The sequence below is a fragment of the Hyperoodon ampullatus genome (genome assembly GCF_949752795.1).
Source record: "Hyperoodon ampullatus genome assembly, chromosome: 5".
Lineage (NCBI taxonomy): Eukaryota > Metazoa > Chordata > Mammalia > Artiodactyla > Ziphiidae > Hyperoodon > Hyperoodon ampullatus.
Genome location: NC_136918.1, coordinates 132,456,038 through 132,474,953, shown reverse-complemented (window position 1 = coordinate 132,474,953; position 18,916 = coordinate 132,456,038). Strand labels below are relative to the sequence as shown.

The 18,916-nt window shown below is 37.4% G+C and overlaps 2 protein-coding genes across 2 annotated transcripts; both read left to right on the top strand.

Moving 5' to 3' along the window:
- Positions 1-216: 216 nt before the first annotated feature.
- On the top strand, positions 217-480 carry KRTAP7-1 (keratin associated protein 7-1; the record flags this gene model as incomplete). Its single annotated transcript, XM_079705495.1, has 1 exon — positions 217-480. One exon carries the CDS (start codon positions 217-219, stop codon positions 478-480), a length of 264 nt encoding a protein of 87 aa, XP_079561621.1.
- Positions 481-15,861: 15,381 nt separating this feature from the next.
- KRTAP8-1 (keratin associated protein 8-1) lies at positions 15,862-16,098 on the top strand (the record flags this gene model as incomplete). Its single annotated transcript, XM_079705290.1, has 1 exon — positions 15,862-16,098. One exon carries the CDS (start codon positions 15,862-15,864, stop codon positions 16,096-16,098), a length of 237 nt encoding a protein of 78 aa, XP_079561416.1.
- Positions 16,099-18,916: the final 2,818 nt, after the last annotated feature.

Here is an 18,916-nt window from a genome sequence, read left to right as displayed (position 1 = left end):
AACAAAAATGTAGGCAGTGAGTCTGTGGATTCCTTTATATGCATTTTATTAGCAATAATAGAATTATCTATGCAAATTTATCATAAGATGTCTAGGCAAGCATGTCATGCCCACCAGCTTGAGATATAAAAGGTCCTGTGCAGGACGAGAACTTCATTCATTCTTGGGTAACTTGCTCTTTGCAATCTATCCAAATCCTTCTCAGCTCTTGCTACCATGACTCATTACTTCTGCTGTGCAAGCTACTTCCCAGGTAATCCTTGCTATGGAACTGATTTCCACAGGACCTTCAGAGCCACACTCCTGAACTGCATCATGCCCCTGAGCTCTCCCCTGAACTATGGTTATGGACGAAATGGCTACAGCTCCCTGGGCTACTGCTTTGGTGGTAGCAACATTAGCAACCTAGGCTATGGCTACAGTGGCAGCTTTTGCCGGCCATGGGGCTCTGACTCTGGCTTGGGCTATAGCACTTACTGATGGACCATGGCTGCAGATGACTACAGGACTCTTCGATCATTACTCTGTGCACAGAACAATGTGAAAAACAAAGTCTGTCTTCCTGCTTCCAGATACACTTGAGAGATACATCTTCCATCTTCTCGCTGACTTCTTGCTGAAATCCTGGTCTTTGATGATGCTGAACAAGTCACCCAGGCATAAAATGCTGAACTGATACTCACCTACAGTCAAAGCAAGATATATTTTTCCGATATACCTGAATTTTTACTAGTGAAGCAGGCAGTCTGTCTCTTATGGTTGCTCTGCCCATGTATCATTAAACTCTACATCAACATCAATGCATTACAATTAGGTGTGAGGAGGAAGGGGTTTTGCTGTTCATCTCAATAAATCAAATTCATTTAGCACAAATATTTTTGTTCTGGTTGTTTATTTTATGATGCTTTTTTGTTTGTTTGTTTTGTTTTTGTACTCATCAACCACTTTCAACCTGTAATGGTGAACTTCAGTCAAATCTTATTCTGATTTCAGACTGTACACCAAGATAGGGTGATGCCTAATAATTTTGCCCCTTTATGTTGAGATTTCAATTTTTAAAAATTCCCTAAAAAAGTCCTAAATTTAATCCAAATACAGATGACCCTTGGACAATGTGGGGGTTAATCCATGTATAGTTTATGTTCAGCCCTCTGTAGCTGAGATTTTCTCTGACTCTGTGGATTCAACCAACTGTGGATTGTGTAGTACTACAGTATTAACTATTAAAAATATCCACATATAAGTGGACCTTTGAAGCTCAAACCCACCCTGTTCAAGAGTCAACTGTATAGTCTGTATACGGCAGTTGTTAGTGTTTCCCTATGCTGATTATAAACAGGAACATTTCTTAGTTGTTGAATGTTAAAAAACATTTCTTTCCTCCTTTCATTAGTGACACAATTCCATTTTGTTTTTTCCCCTTTTCCTGCTGTTTCTAGAACTCAGTCCTAGAGAGATTTGAACCCCATAAACTGTTGGAAACAGTTCACTAAATGGACTGAGTTATGACACTCTGTTTTTAAGACATCCTAAGATTTGGTCAGTAAAGGGAAGCCGACAGCTAAAATCACATAGTATTTTTTTCCCTTTTTGCTTGATGGGTTTTATTTTTCCTACCTTCTTCACCTCTGATTATATATATAGCTGTATTAAAAATGAAGTATTTATTCTTTGGAATGATAGTTGCCATCAAAAGCACTTGAAATGATATGTGGTCTGTACTTAGAAACTGCTTCTTATCTTCTTTCCTGAGAAACCTCTGCTCTGTTTGAATGAAAGCTCATGCATTCATGTATCAAGTATTTATTGCACCTCTGCCTGTGTCAGAAAAGATGCTCAATAACTGTTCATTGATTTGTTAAATCTCTGCTTTATGGGTACAAAATATTGTAGAGTCCAATATAAACTTCATTTATGTATGAAGTTATTGGGCTCTGACCACTGTGTTAAAACTTGAGGTACTGTAAAAACCTGCCTGAGACATTGACTATCTTCAAGAGATACTCATTCAAAAGACACTCACCAAGTAGCTACAATACCAAGCATTGTCCTAAAATTTGGGGACAGAGAGATAAATAAAACACAATTCTGACCCTTAAGAGTTAAATATACTTTATTCAATATTTACAGGAAATTTAATAGTCTCCTATTTTATGCCAATTAACATGTTATAAATGATTATCCAAAGACTCATTTCCTTCCAAGGACCCAAAATATGATACAGCCTATAATAAGATATATATATATATATATATATATATATATATATCAATCAAGATATATATATATATATATCTATATATATATCTATATATATATATCAAGATATATATATATATATATATATATATATATATATATATATATATCACTTGATTTGGGTTTATTCAACTTTCCTCATGATTAGATTCATGTTTAGCATTTTTCAGTAGAAATGCCATAGAAGTGATGCTGTATCCTTTTCATTGCATTGTATCAAGAGACACTTTATGTTGGTTCATGTAAATTTGGTTGGTGGTTACCTTGATCACTTGATGAAAGTAACATCCTTCACGTTTCTTCACTGCAAATTTGTTATTTCTCCCTTTGTAATTAATAATTAGTTTGTGTCAATACTTTGACACTATGTAAATATTCTATTCCTTATCAAGCTTTCACCCACTATTTTAGGATCCATTCACAATTTTCTAATTTTATAATTCCTTCTATATTTAGTATTTGGCATTCTACTTAAGAAAGAAATTTCTCTTCTCCCCACTTATATTTTGTGTGCTTATTTATTAGTATCAATATCTATATCAATATGGGCTTGAGGATTCTTATTTTACTCAATGTGTTACCATCCATTATTATTATTATTCTTAATTTTCATGCTCAATTTTTCCAGATTTGGAGAGTGGGGACATCTTCATGCTGGCTCCTTTGTCCTTCAGAAATGGCTCCCATCGCTGTTTGATCAATGCCTTCCTTTCTGGCTCAACAAGATATTCCAGGCTCATCTTGAAATTTTCTCCTTCAGTCATGGAAGTGTTAGATCACTTAGGTGAAGAGTGGTATTTAGAAAGTATGATATAGGTGTTAAGTGTACTTATTACTATGGTATCATTGCTACATATGTTAATTTCTATCCTCTCATATGTTATAACAGTCATTGCTATGATTGTCATTCTTTCAGATTTAATAATGACACACTGACGAGCTGCACTGGAGCTCTGGGTATGGGGGAAAAGTTCATTGACATGCAGAATTCACTTTAGGGTAAGAGAGGGGTGGCTGACCTTTAGGCTGGATGAGGTGCTCAAATGCCAGTGTGTAAAGATCTAAAGTTTTGCTCTAAAGTTCAAGTGACAGCACAAGTTGCCCTAGTACCCCATCGTGTTCTTCAATGAGATTTTCATTTAACCACCTTATCTCTGTTTCAGCCCCAGTCCTGGTATTTTTCTTAGTGTTCTGAGGCCCAATCCTCCATGGGAATTTGAAGGGAAGATCAGCTTACTGTTGCTTGTAGTCCCCTTCTCTCATAGTTTCTCCTTCTTTCTGTTTTCCCTTCATCTCCTTTCCATCACCCAGACCTTTAGTTAATCTCACCTCAATTGATGTTGTCCCTATAATTCTCTCTGTCATTGTTGGCTTCCAGTCTTTACTATAATTTAATGGGTTCTAGGGAAGAGGAAGGAAAAAAATCTGTATGGTTGGTCCGCCTGTCATCTTGAACCTAACATAAAGACCTTAATGAGGGACAAGAAGGGATTAAGTACAACAAAAACTTATCTCTTTTTCTCCTGTAGTAATTATTTAACAGATACAACAATAGATAATTTTAATAAAAGAATAACAGGTTTTTTGAGGCAGATTTCATTATCTACTATATTACTGAAGAGGAAACCAGTGTCGAAAAGTTTAATTTGTTTGAGGCTGCATCATTCATTTGTAAGGAAAATGTCAATCTATAGCTGGTCAAGGATGATCTGACTCTAAATCCATCTCTCCACTCTATCATATATATGATATATATATTTAATATATATTATATATTAATATACAATATATAACAATCATATATATATTAATATATACTTTATATATTAATATATATTTAATATATGTCATACATATAAATTATATATATATCATGTATATATATATAGAATACCATATATATTTTTTTGGCCACATGGCATGTAGGATCTTAGTTCCCTGACCAGGGGTTGAAGCTGGGCCATGGAAGTGAAAGTGTTGAATCCTAACCACTGGACTGCCAGGGAATTCCCGCTCCCTCCATACAACACTTTTAAAGCTATAGAACTGTTTCGCAGAAGTATCCCTGCATGATGCATTTTTTTTTTTGTGGACCATTTTAAAAGTCTTTATTGAATTTGTCACAATATTGTTTCTGCTCTATGATTTGGGTTTTTGGCTACAAGGCATGTGGGATCTTAGCTCTCCAACCAGGGATTGAATCTGCACCCCCTGCACTGGAAGGCGAAGTCCCAACCACTGGACCGCCAGGGAAGTCCCTAATGCACTTCTTATGCCATAAATAACTGTACCTAAATGTATATATTGATTTACAGTTTACAGAATACATCCATAGAATTTTATTTAATTCTGACAATTGTCTTGGGAAATAGGTATCATTAGGAATTTGATGGAAATTAAGTAATTTCCCCAAGTGAGGAAATATTTACCAACTGGGAAAGCTAAGCCTTGAGCCAAGGTATCAAGCTGAGGTCTTCTGATTCCTTCCAAGCACATTATTCTACCACTGATAACAGAGACAAAACATTCATTATGTGCTTACTGATTTGACCCTAAATGAGGTTATGAAGGTCCTCCAGTATTTCATAAACTTGCCAAATAATCTTAATAATTATTATGCTTCATTCTTTACTTTGGTACCAAGTCCTTAGGTTTTCCCATCTCACTATCTCTACAAAATGGTGGCAGATCTTCACTCCTAAGTTCTGCCTCCATTCATACCCTTATCGTTTCTTGCCTGGATTAATACACCTGCTACCTATCCGGTCTGCCAGGCAATCTCCAGACCATCTTCCATACCACAGATGAAATCATCTCTCAAAATGCCAATCTAATAACATGACTTTCTTTCACAAACTCTGGTTATTTTGTGGTTACTTACTGATTTTAGGATAAAGGTCAGTTTCAGGATAAAGATCAATTAGTGGCTCATAAGAATGCCAATTTCTCTAGTCTCATTTCCTACTTCGTTAAAACATGCTTCCCTTTCTCCTGCAATGGTTATTTGCTGTCTTCTGCCCTCTTCTTCATCCAGTGAACTCCTATGGAGCTTTCAGAAGGCCTTCCTCTACCCCAGGGGTCCTCCCTTGTTCCGACTGAAAAGCTTCATCTCTGTTTAATATGGCAGTGCTCACCCTACTCCCTGCCCACCAACCAAGACCACCTGGAACACATCGTAGTCAAACAAAGTTGGGCTTATTACTTACTGTGATGATGGAGATCATGCAACATGAGAAACTGTAGGATGTCTCAATAAGAGGGTTAGGAGGGGCTTGTTCTAGGATTTGAGTTTGAAGGAGTTGAGTTTGGAGGAGATTAAAGGAGGCAGTGGTCTCTTCTGGATTGGATACCTTCTGTAAAAAACTTCCACAAAGTTAGTGGTCTAAAACAACACAAATTTATTCTTACAATTTTGGAGGTCAGAAGTTCAAAAGTCAAGGTATTAGTAGGGCTGTATTCATTGTGGACGATTTCATTTCCTTGCCTTTTCCAGATTCAAGATGCTGCCCCAGTTCCTTGGTTTGTGTCTCCTTCCTTCACCTTCAAAGACAGTAGCATAGCATCTTCAAATCTCTCTTCCTGACCTGACTCTGACCCTCCTACCTTCCTCTTTCACTTTAAGGATCCTTTTGATTACATTGGGCCCACCCCAATAATCCAGAATAATCTCTCTACCTCTAGGCTTGTGGATTAGCAACCTCAAAGCCCTTTTGCCATGTAATATAACATATTCACAGGCTCTGGAATTAGGATGGCGGCATCTTTGGGGGACCATTAGTCCACTTCCCAGAGGTAACATCAGGAAACAGACCTAATTTCTATGATTGGGTATTTTAACAACTTTTACTGAGGAAGTGGAACAAAGCTAAAGCTGTCATTGGTAAAAAAGCAGTAGTCACTGAAGGTGATGTTTAGTCATTTTTGTGGTTTGTATAGTGTTCTTGTTTTCATCTGTTCTCTGGTATGGCTACAGAGTGGTCTTGTTTTTGTCTCTCTCCACCATTGTTACAGAGTGACCTTGTCTGATTTGATGTTCTGAAGAATGTGTGTGGGAATCAGGGAATGCTCTTGTTTACTATTAGTGTTTTCAGGGCTGCTGTTTATCTTTCTCACCATCATTAATTGACAGGTCTGATTCCCTCACTGTAGCCTATATGCTGTAAAGTTTTTGAGGACAAGCACCATGCTTTATTCAATGTTCCATCACCAGTGCTGTATCCCAGATACTTGATAAATATTTGTTGAATTAATATAATTATTTAAAGCCATAGAAGAAAAAGCCTACTCCCTTGCTACTTAAAATATGGTCAGCAGACAAGAAATATGGGCATCACCTGGGAGCTGGTTCAAAATGCACAATCTCGGGCCTTCCTCTTCCAAATTATACTCTGCACATTGACAAGATCCTCAGGTGATTTGTGTGCACATACAATTTGAGTACTGGCCCAAGTCCTGTTGATTCTTATCCCAAAATAAGTAGAGAAGGAGACATATCTCATTGTTGATGTTTAAAGTCTTGATGAAATGGTGTTAACATTTTCAGCAAAAAAGGAAAGTATAAAAAATTATTTTCCTATACTTTTGTTCAATTTTTTATTGCTATTTACAGAAAAACTAGTTCATGGTTTTTCATTTCTATTGAGAATAGAAAAAAAGCACTTAAAATTATAGAAAGAGAGCTTTCTATTAGATAAATGGAAATATTTCTTGCTTCTAAGGCCTGCCAGGCAGAGACCACTTAGAATGTTCTATGACTCCTGAGTATGTTGATTATGGTTGTCTCTAAAAATACCCTGTTATTCCTCAGACACCAATTCCTTTTCAATTCCTTGACTTGCCTCTGAGGCTCCTGACATTATCTTTGACAATGATATTTGCATTACAGTGTTCTGTTCCATTTTCTTCCCTTTCCAATCATCCTCCCCTTTTAATAATCTGCTTTATGCCTCATTATTTCCATTTTGAAGCTTCTATGTCCTACGCACTTGGTTGCAATGACAGAATTTTCAACACTTTCTTAATGAACAGCCTTAAATTTTAAGATAAAGGAATCTTTGGGACACAGGTCCTAATTTTTTAAATTTAAATTTATTTGTTTTTATATTTAGTTTTTGGTCAGCAAAGACTTTGAAGAAATGATGCTTTTAGTAGATTGAACTTGCCATCATGTTTTGTTTGGCTGCAATAGGAAACACTATTTTCAAGGTCATCAGAAGAACACGATCTCAGGCCTTCCAAAGGGTAGCTAACAAGCAAGTTGAAATGTCATGCTTCTACTCATCAGCAAGTCTGTCTTAGCACCGAGGTAGCACAACAGACCATACTTTCTCCTTTTCACTAACTCAGCTTGCTGGTTGGTTCTGTGTTTTAATTTTATACACATTTCCAGTTTCTGGCTCTAACTCTCTCTTTGTGTCACAAGTAATAGACCTCAGCTCCTCCATTTTGCATCAGCAGGAGTAGAGGGTAGATGCTAAAAAGGACCTTCAGATCGCACTAGTGACTAAAAGCTTGCAGCAAAAAATGTACTTTCCTTGGAATTTCTTTTTCATATTGATTCTGAAACACATGTGAAATGTTTCTGACTAGAGTCAGTGGGCCCATTATGCATCCAGGCATTGTTGTGGTGTCACATTATTTCTTAAGAAAACCACATGGGTTCTACGTCAAATAGCAAGCTTCGTTAATTAGTTCTTGCTCTGATAATTAACTAAGTAGACTCACAATGTGGCTTAGCTCCAAAAGTGCTGAGATAGCAAGGCGTTGAAATTGTGTCTCAAGTTAGTCCCAGTCTTGGTCAGCAAGTTCTGGCCCATGTCATGTGACACTTTTGGGGTATGTTGCATGGCAATCATATTTAACTGCATGTGATCTTGACTTTAGACCAGCGTTTTTGACTTTGGCTCTGTTGACATTTTGGCTGGATAGTTTTTTGTTGCTGGGGGGAGGGGAGTGTTCGGTGCATTGCAGAATGTTTGGCAGCATCCCTGGAAAAGCAGCATCTCACCAGTCATGACAAGGGAAATTGTCTCTAGTCATTGCCAAGTCCCCTGGGGAGCAAAGTTGCCCATGATAATAAATTACATCAACTCTGCTTATTAATCCTGGCTAAGAAGGTGTCTCCTTTTTCTCCTTCATCATTTTACACTCATCCCATTTTAAGTTGTGTGTTTTGTTAAAGAGAACACCTTTTCAGATGGCTAACCATTGAACAGTACAAATTTCTCAAGGAGTGACCAAAGCACTTTATTTATTTATTTTTTGGCCATGCCACATGGCTTGCAGGATCTTGGTTCCCTGACCAATTATTGAACCCAGGCTACGGCAGTGAAAGCACTGAGTCCTAACTACTGGACTACCAGGGAATTCCTCCAAAGCATGTTATTGGAATCACTTGGGCTGCTTATTTAAAATGTAGATTCCTCAGCCCCAGCACAGACCCAGGCAATCAGAATCTACAGGAACAGAGCTCAGAAATATGCATATTAAACAAGTATCCAAGGAGATTCTTGCACAGACTAAACTTTGAAACTATTGTGGTGGAATGTCTTGTAGAGGTTTCAACATTTCTCTTCTGCAATCTGTCACTGCATTTTGTGTTTTAAAGTGATGGCAGCTGGGTGCTCATGAGTGTGTCTTAGCAAGGGTATGTAACACAGTGAACAAAAGTAGTCTATATAGTTGCATGCTTAATTGACCAAATCCAATGGGAGGGGGTTGAATTGTAATCTTAGCTTATCAGTAATTTTGATGTTAGGATCATTCAATGGCTAAGGTGGTGAGTCCCAGGGTGTCAACTTACCCCCTGTTACAGTCGAAAGACTTGGGACCCAGGCAAGTGATTTCCATAAATTCTTACAGCAAGTCAGTGGCCAAATTTGACTTGGAATATTCATTCATTCACTCATTTATTCAACTAATATTCATTGAAAACCTACATCATGCCCAGTAGTGAGCTAGGCACTGAGGAATCAGGGCTGATTAAAGACGTCATTTTTGCTCTCCTTGAAACAAGCATGTTGCTGAGACAGGTATCAATCACACAAATAAAGGTTAAAGAGCTACAAGTAGGAGGGAGATGGTGGCCACTACGATAGTGAAGGTGGACTTTGGCTACTCAGGGATGTCAGAAAGGCCTCCCAAGGGAAGTGATTGAACTAGTATCTGAAGGTTGATGGGAGTTGAGGAGGACAGAGGAGGGAAGATAATTCCCTGTAGAACAAACAGAAAGTGGCAAGACACATGATATATTTGAAGATCTAAGATAGTCAATGATGTCTAATCAGAGTGAGTTGGGGGCTTTTAGGTCAGATTAAAGATTTAAAAAAAATCTAAAAAGCAATGGGATGCTATTGAATTTTTTTTTAATTATTATTATTTTTTGGCTGTGTTGGGTCTTTGTTGCTGAGAGCAGGGGCTACTGTTTGTGGTGGTGTATGGGCTTCTCACTGTGGTGGCTTCTCGTTGCAGAGCATGGGCTCCAGGCATGTGAGCTTCAGTAGCTGCGGCACTCGGGCTCAGTATTGTGGCACGCAGGCCCTACAGCATGGGGGCTTCAGTAGTTGCAGCGCATGGGCTCAGTAGTTGCGACATGCAGTCTCTAGGGCACAGGCGCTTCTGTAGTTGTGGCGTGCAGGCTGATTAGTTGTAGCTCACAGGCTTGGTTGCTCCACAGCATATGGGATCTTGCCAGACCAGGGATTGAACCCTTGTTCCCTGCATTGACAGGTGGATTCTTAACCACTGCACCACCAGGGAAGTCCTGAAATATTTTTAATGTTTGTTTGTGTGTGTGTGTTTGTATTGTAACCAGATCTACATTTTGTAAACACTTTGGTAATGGGAAGCAGTGTGTAAGGAGGGAAACTGTCAACTTGATTAGTTTTGCAGTCACCGTAGCAGTGTCGGTACATAAGTTGGTAGCTTGAAGTAGGTAGTGTGCCAGGCTGAATAAGCAGCCCCCAGAGTTGTCCACTCGATTTCTGCAACCCATGAAAATGTTACCTTACATGGTAAACAGGGCTTGGCAGAAGTGATTAAGTTAAAGATCTTCATATGGGGAGATTACTTTGGATTATCCAGGTGGGCCCAATGTAATCACAAGTGTCCTTATAAGAGGGGGCAGGAGGGTCAGAGTCAGTAGTAGGAGATGGGATGATAGAAGTGAGAGATTGGAGTGATGAAAGGAAGTTGTCACTGGCCAAAGAATGCAGGCCACCTACAGAAGCTGAAAAAAGCCAGAAAACAGATTCTCCCCTCAGAGCTTTCAGAAAGAACTGGCCATGCCGACACCTTAATTTCAGACTTCTGACTCTTGGAACTTGTGATAATAAATTTGTGTCTTTTTTAGTCACAAAGCTTGTGGTAATTTGTAGCATTAGGAAACAATAAGAAATAGAGTAGTGAAGTGGACATTGATAGAAATTAATGGATCCAAGAGAGTGTTAGAAGGTAAAAGTGACAGCACTTTGTGACAGATTGTATTTACAAATGAAGGGGAGGGGGGTGTCAAGGGTGACTCCTAGGTGTCGAGATTCTTATTATTCAGATGGTATCACCTCACTGCATGGGTGTAAATCTTAATTTCATACCAAAAACCAGATGCAATTTCTGAATATGAGGCCCTAGACAACAATAATTAAATTTTGTATGGAAGTTAGTAAATTACCTGAAAGGGAGTCATATTTTGAGGGTCTCAGTATCTGATTACCAGATAATAGTAACCCAAAGGCATTAGGAGGATTTTAAATCAAGGGTCTAAGCAAGCATCCTCCTTGGGATAACTTTACATTCTGGAAGCATGAAAATTTTCCTTATTTTCTTCTTGCAGCAATGATTAGATGTTTTCTCTACTGGCTATTTTATTATCTCTAATTGTCCCAAATATCTTACAGAGCCTTCAAGTTGGAGGACAACAGCACTGAATTACAGGTGTGCCAGAGTGTTGCTACTCTTCATCCCCCAGCTGATCTGGACAGGACCTGGGGTGCCAGAGCTCCCAGGATGGCTATCTCTTCTCAGTGAGTCTTGTCAGAGTATCCCACTGTATCTTAAAGATGCGTAATGTACTTTGATGCCATAATGGGAGAATGATTGAGAAGCACTGCCCTTTGGTATTCCTTTTCCCAGTGTCTTCCACAGATGTCTTGCATCAGAATTCCTGGTAGGGATATGATCCTGATAGATGGTTGTTAACCCACTTGTTAAATCTACCTCCCTAACAATTCTTAAATTCATCCCCTTGCTAATACTGCCACCTAGTTAGTGAAGTGGCTTTTGTGTAACTGATTATCAATCCAGTGACTATTCCTCTTCCTTCTTCTAGGTTGCCAGAGCCTGCTTCACATGATATAGGCAGAAAGTGCCCAATACACACTTTTCTAGCTTCCCTTGTAGTTCAACCCTGGGATATGATTCAATTCTGGACAATGGGACATAAAAGAAATCCATTGGAAAACAAATATGAAATGAATTCCTGCTCATTGCACAATGAAAAGGAACTTTGAGAGAAGTCCTTTTTTTTTTTTTTACTCCTCTAATTTTAGATGTTGATGTGACGAATCTGAAGCATTGACCTGCTGCTGTGATTTTGCAGCCATGAGAAGACAGAGAATCACACCTCTGACCCCTGACATTGTCAAGCCCTGGAGCAACCTGGAATTGCTTACGTTCTCATTTTCCATTATTTGTGAAAAATAAACTCTTTTCATTTAGCAGCTTTCAGCTGGTTTTGTTTTTAGTTTTTGTTTTGTTTTTTTGGTTACTTGTAGCCAAAATAATCCCTAAAGGATACAATTTTAAACCTGGTTTTCATACCTCTAGGGTTTCCCAATTCTAATTCATCCTCCACACTGTCAGAGTAGTGATCTCTCGAAAATGCAGAACTGATTATGCCAACCCTAGTTTAGTGTACGAGTGGCTCCCTTTTCCTCCAAAAAAGACACAGCCTCATATGTCCCCTGACTGTCTCTCCAGCTCCAACTTCCATTAATTTTTCTGTCACATGCAAGGTTATGGCCCCATTGAATTATCAATGTCTCTTGGAAGGCATTGTACTATTTAACACCGTTAAGACTTTGCTTCAAATACTTCTTTCTGGAATATCCTCTAAATCCACTATCTTCCTAACTGATGTCCATTTTCAACACCCAGTTCAAATATCTATCCCTTTCATAGTGAAGCTTTCCATGGACATTACCCCCTACATCACGTAGAGTTGTCCACTCTCTGTTTCATCCCCTGAAGTCTACAAGAGGGCAGTGTGGACTTCCAGGGTAGAACATATAACATTGCATTTTCATTTATTTATCATTTTCCATTTAATTACCATTTCTAATTTGTCTTTAGATTTCTAGCACCTAACAGCATGCCTGGAATATAGGAGGTGCTCAATAAATATTTGTAAGAAAAAATGAAAAGAATGAAATATAATTTTTATATTATAGAGTAACACTGATGTACATTCTAAAATTCATTTAAAATATTCCCTTGTAATTTCTCTCTCATTTTTAATGAATTATAATATCTTGAAGCTGGAAACTTTATATCTGAAACTGATGACAAGAACTGTTTTATTGTGCACACTGGAATTGACTCTATTTCTATGATCTGTACACAATACATTCTTGCTCCTTTGTAGAAAATCAAAGAGCAAGGTTTTTCCCTATCTTTATTCATGTCACATTTTATTTGAAATCAAATAAATATGAAAGAAGAAGTCAGATTATTTATTAAATAACATCTTAACATCGTTATTAAAAGATAAAGGGTCATGAACTTTATCTAAACCAGTAAATACCCAGCAAAGATTTGTTCAATACCATGTCATTTCATATGTGAGAATATAATGTTTTTCTGTTTTTCAAACCTCCATGTCACATGACCCTAGTTTTTTGAGAAACTCACAAAAGTAAGACATTTTAACTGCAATTGGTTTAACCCGCTGCTGCTTTCCACCTGGGGTTCCCTACAGTCACACTTGCCCTCAAGCTGGAAGGCATTAGGGAGACCACGGACCTTTCTGGGATCTAGCTAAGGAGAAGTTGAATTTGGATATGGGAGATAGATTTATGTGGTTTGGAGTTACTTCTGTGTCTAATTAGGCTATTTCTAGCCATCCATGTATGGTGATGGCTTCCAGGAATTCTCTCCCATCTACTCTTCCAATTCACCCAGAACTTGTGACATGAGTGTGCAGGACCAGAAGTCACATCTCAGTATGTATTAGCCCCATGGCATCCAGCGTAGAATGAGTAGTGGAGGAAAAAATTTGAAATGGTGGAGCCCAAAGCTCATCTATGGAAAAAATATTATAGAAATGTGTCAGGCAGTTATGTAGTAAAAACATTTTTTCAAAATTTTATAATATTTGTGACTTTTATTAGTGTTTAAATTTGTGATTTATCATTTTAGCAAATGTTTATTTTTGTACTGAATTTTATATTTTTATGTTTACTGTTTTTCATCAAGAGGCTTCTCAACATTGTATAAACTTCAGGCTCTACAAAACCTGGATCCTCCCTAGATAAACCTATACTATAATAAAGCTTTCACAGACCCAGTGTAAGATTAAGCTAGCTACCGATTTTGTTTTTAAATAACTTGATAAATCATGTATTTCCCTAAAATTTTCTTGTTTTCTAGAGAAAATTCAGAATGTTCTTTGTAAATACGGCTTAAGTTTTTAAAAAGGCAACATATTTTAATTTTTATTCACCATTACTACTCAGATACAGAGTTGGGTATTGTGCCCTGCAGGGCAAAGCTAGCATATTGTCAGATTGGGTAGGCAAGTAAGAGGGGAACTTATTTAAACAGAGCATCATAACTGAATTTTAACATTAACTCAATCTTTTTTCTTTCTATTGTACGATGCTATTTTTTTTTCAATTTTTCTTTTTTTCAAATATTATCAGTTTTTTTTCTTTATGGAGCAGGGCAATGTGATGATGGCAGAAATAAGAAATAAATTATTCTATGATTTTTAGAGAAGGATCTGCTGTTGAATGCCTTTATATTTTGTGAGTGAAGCTAATTGTAATTCCCTGGTCTTATTTAGCTATAAGTCACATGAGGTATTTGAATTTTAAATGCTGAATCACCCTAGGTGGCCATACAGCTTTGTTCATGAACAAGGATGGTGCAAGAGCAGTGTGTATTTTCAAAAATACCTCTGTTATAATTAACTAATTAGTGGTTGAAACACTGTCACAGTTTTGCATTTTTCCAAGTGTCTCACCTTGTCCTTGGAGTCAGCCTGTGACCTCTGTATGCCTCCAGAAATTTAGGTCTTAGCTGCTAGCAACAGGAAGGAAATTTACATCTGAAATCTAAAGTAAAATTTTCGGGGCTAGTATGTAATACGTGTCTGTTCTGTGCCTTTCTAAGAATGATTCTTTGCAGTTCCGTGCCTTTTTATTTCTGTGCCATATGTCCTCTTTTGCTGTATTCTCTGTAAATTTTCTCTTAAGTGCCATTCCGAGGAATATTAATGCAGGTATCTGAGAATAATTTTTTAAGTCTTGCATGACCCAAGATGGGTTTGATCAATCTTATTCCTCCTTTAATTCATATTTGAGGACTAAATTTCCATTTAGAGAGAGGAATGATTTTCTTTCCCAATCCTGGGGTGCATGATCATTCTAAAAGTGAAATAACTTTGATTTAATATTGTCATCTGGCTCTTTACCAGATCATCACATTTGTTAGCTAATCTGGTTTTATTAGATCTAATGGAAAAATAGTGTACATTTCAAGGTAAAATTTCCCATTAATATTTCTGTTTTTATCCTGTTATTATTTCCAACATTTACTTTGAAAAGCATATTAGACCAACAGATGATATTTGACAATTTATTTCTAGGATCAATCCACAAGCTCCATTTTTTTTTTTTTTACAATCACAAGATTATTAGTTCAGGCAGTGGTTTAGAAGTGTGATGTTAAATATAGTTCAGGCAGGTACTATAATTAAAATTAAAATTGTATCCAGTTTTGTAAACAGGGTAGCTATAGATAGAGGGGAAAAAAGGAGTCTTTCCAATGAACTCTTTGGCATTTGTCTTGTATACTGCAAAAGAATTCGTTAATCAGGTGAATACTAAGAAATATCTCCATTTTGAGGTGGTCTTACTATGTATTTGTTATTTCATTTATTAATTTATTCAACACATATTTTTTGAATTCCAACTGTGTGGTACGGACGTTCAAAGAGTAAGAGGACTGAATAACAGTTAACAACCTCAGAAAATTTCTTGGTATTGTAATGCCTGCTCAAAGAGGCTTGTGTCTAAGACCTACAAGACCCAGTGCTTTGAAGTCTCTGCAACGCGTATTTTAATGAAGGGACACAATTTATTTGAAGGAATCCTGCCCCTGTGTTTTATCACATGAGAAATTTCTTAAGCAAGTGTAAAGATGTCTTAAGCAAGCAAAACAAACTAATGAGCCATTCGTGAAGCAAACAGGTGTCAATGAAAATGATGCCTTGTGTTTTTCACCACACCCCATAGCCAGGGTATACAAAGAAGGATGGAGAGTAGGGAATCCATCACACTGAGGAAACGCATTCCACTGCTATCTAAGCCTGCAACTCCAGACACCATGTGCTATAACAACTTCTCCAGCACTGTCTTCCCAGGATGCTACTGGGACAGCTACAGCTACCCCCTGGGGTATAATGTTGGCTGTGGCTACGTCAGCACCCACTACCCAGTGGGCTATGGTTTTGGCTATGGCTACAATGGCTGTGGGGCTTTCGACTACAGAAGATTCTGGCCATTTGCTCTTTATGTATTTTCTGAAATACCCGAGGCATGGAATCTTCTCTCCCAAAGCTGAGAGGCATAATTCCAAGTCCTCATATGCTCATCAACCTCCCAGTCACTGCTTTTCAGACCTAGCACCAGAGTCTCAAGGGAAGAAAATGAAAAACCACTTGATGCCTCCAGCTGTCTTCCCTGGATGATGTTTATGGGGATATTTGCAGAAACGTGACACACAAACATGTATTACTTTTGAATTTTTCACCATGCTCATGACGTTTGTCATCATCAAGTTGCGAAGTGTCTGTCAAATTCTCAATAAACTTGTCTCAACCATCATAATATTCTCACCTGAGTGGAGTTTCCTTTTTTGGGTGCATAGTTTTTGGTACATTGAGTGGGGAGGGAAGTGGATTTATTTTTCTCATGTGTGTGTTAGAAGCAGTGAGAAAGCAAATAATCCTTGATCTTTTGTGATAAGCAGGCAAGAGGGGTTTGCTTATGATGAAAAAAAATCCTATCTTAACCTTCTTTTAACTCTGTGACATCCACCTCCAATTCTGGTGCCAATGGCACACCATTCATTGCTTGGTGTACCATCTCACCATCCTGCTCCTCTTCAAGAGAATGGAACATTGGTAGCCGATTTCACTTATTTCTATATTAGTGCAAAGGAAACTCACTATGTTCCCTCTCCCAGGGATTAAGGGTTGTAGAATAAAATGCTATGTCCCCTATTTAAGGATTCTGGGGCATCTAGAATAGCTATAGACGTATTTTAGGAGCCTGAGAGTCTTTTGGGGGAAGGATAAATCCCTTATCTCAAACCACCTATGGTATCTACTTTACAGCTTAGAAGCAACAGTTTAGAAACAATGATGTAAAGCTTCTTAATCTTTGTAGAATCAATACCAGGTAGTGAATTTTACTCTTAAAAGAGCCCCTTTTCATAGACCTGAAGATATATCAGCTTTTCTCTGTGTTCTTTTAGAGAGGAGAGTAGTATTCTTTTTATAAGACAAGTCAATAATGTCTCAATCCTCTTGTTGAAAACATTTTATGTAGAGTACAAATATTCTTGGTGACAGCAGGATTTGGCTTAACTCTGCTCTTCTATTGAGTGTCTGCATATGGCATGTTGCATATTTTTTATCTTAGTTATAAATGTAAAGGCTATTTGGAGAGATCATTTTAGAAAACAGTATTTTCTGCACCATATTTCATCCAACAAATATCTGTTTAAAAAAACTTCAAAAGACATCTTGTTTAAGAATTGACTTAGTAGATTACTTTCCAGTAGACTACTGTTATAATCAGTAAATTGTCCAGTTTGAAACTTTCTAGCAGCTGCAGGTTGATGCATGCTGAGAACTGTAACTTAACCAAACATGCAGGTTAGAAGACATTAAAAAAAGAAAAGGTTTTTTTTTTTTTTTCAGGAATTAGAGGGTCAGATTGAAGTTAGAAACTGTCTGACTGTTCTAGAATGATGACTGGATTATAAAAAATTTGTGCTTGAAGAGACCACAGAGGACATTTAATTCAGTGTTTCTGAAGTTGTGGCATGCAGGACCATCACCTGGGCAGCTGGCTTAAAATGTAAATTTTTGTGCCTCACGCCCAGGAATTCTGACTTGGTATATCTGAGGTATGATCCAGAAATAAAATATTTTTTTTCCCAGCTTAATTGAGGTATAATTGACAAATAAAAATTTTATATATTTAAGGTGTACAACAGGATGTTTGATATGTACATACATTGTGAAATGATTACCACAATCAAGTGAGTTAACATATCATTCACCTCAGATAATTACCGATTTTTTTTCAGGTATATGATGTTGACATCACTAATCTTCAGGGAAATAGAACAAAACCACAATGAGTTATCATTCCTGTTGGAATGGCTTTCATCAAAGAGATAAGAGATAGCAAGTGCTGTTATCTATTATAGGATGTTGGAGAAAAGGGAACCCTTATGCACTGTTGATGGGAACGTAAATTGATTCAGCCACTATGGAAAATAATATGGAGGTTTCCCCAAAATTATAAATAGATTTACCAAGTGATTCAGCAATCTCTCTTCTGGGTGTACACCAAATGGAAATGAAGTCATTATCTTGAAGAGATATCCACATTCCCATGTTCATTGAAATATTATTCATAGTGGCTAAGAAATGGAAACCACCTAAGTGTCCATGGAGGGATGAATGGATAAAGAAAATGTGGTATAAATACAATAGAAAATTGTATTTATTGTTTTGTATTGTATTCAGCCTTAAAAAATAAAGAAATCCTGTCACTGGAAACAACATGGATGAACCAGAAATCTAAAGTTTTTAGAGTTACCCCAGGGATTCTATATCAGGTGGTCTGACCCTCATACTTTAAGAAGCACTGCTTCAGGCCATTACACACACACACATGTGCGCACACACACACACACACTTATTTATTTATTTATTTATTTATGCTCAGGTAACTGAATCTTGATAAAGGCAAATCATCTACATCTCAACAGGATAAGGGCAGAAGAAGGAGACCTTTATATCCCCAAGGACATACAAGAAGTATACTGAAGTACAATGTCTGTGCTTGGCATCCTTCAAGCACAGACATGGTACTGGGACTCAAGTTTCTGATGACATGCTCTGCTTAGAAGAAAAAAATGTATTTTTGGTTGATTTGATAAATTCATACTTTCCTATGTAATAAGAAAATATTCTACATTACTTTATGTCAGGTATTTTTAATTGTAACTCACTCCTATTACATATGTTTTTTTAAAAATGCTTGTACTCAGTTCCCACCCTTGGAAATTCTCACAGGAAGATCTTCTATGCGTACTGGAAATTTGTATTTAGAAAGTTCTCTATAAGTAATTTACCTTTGGG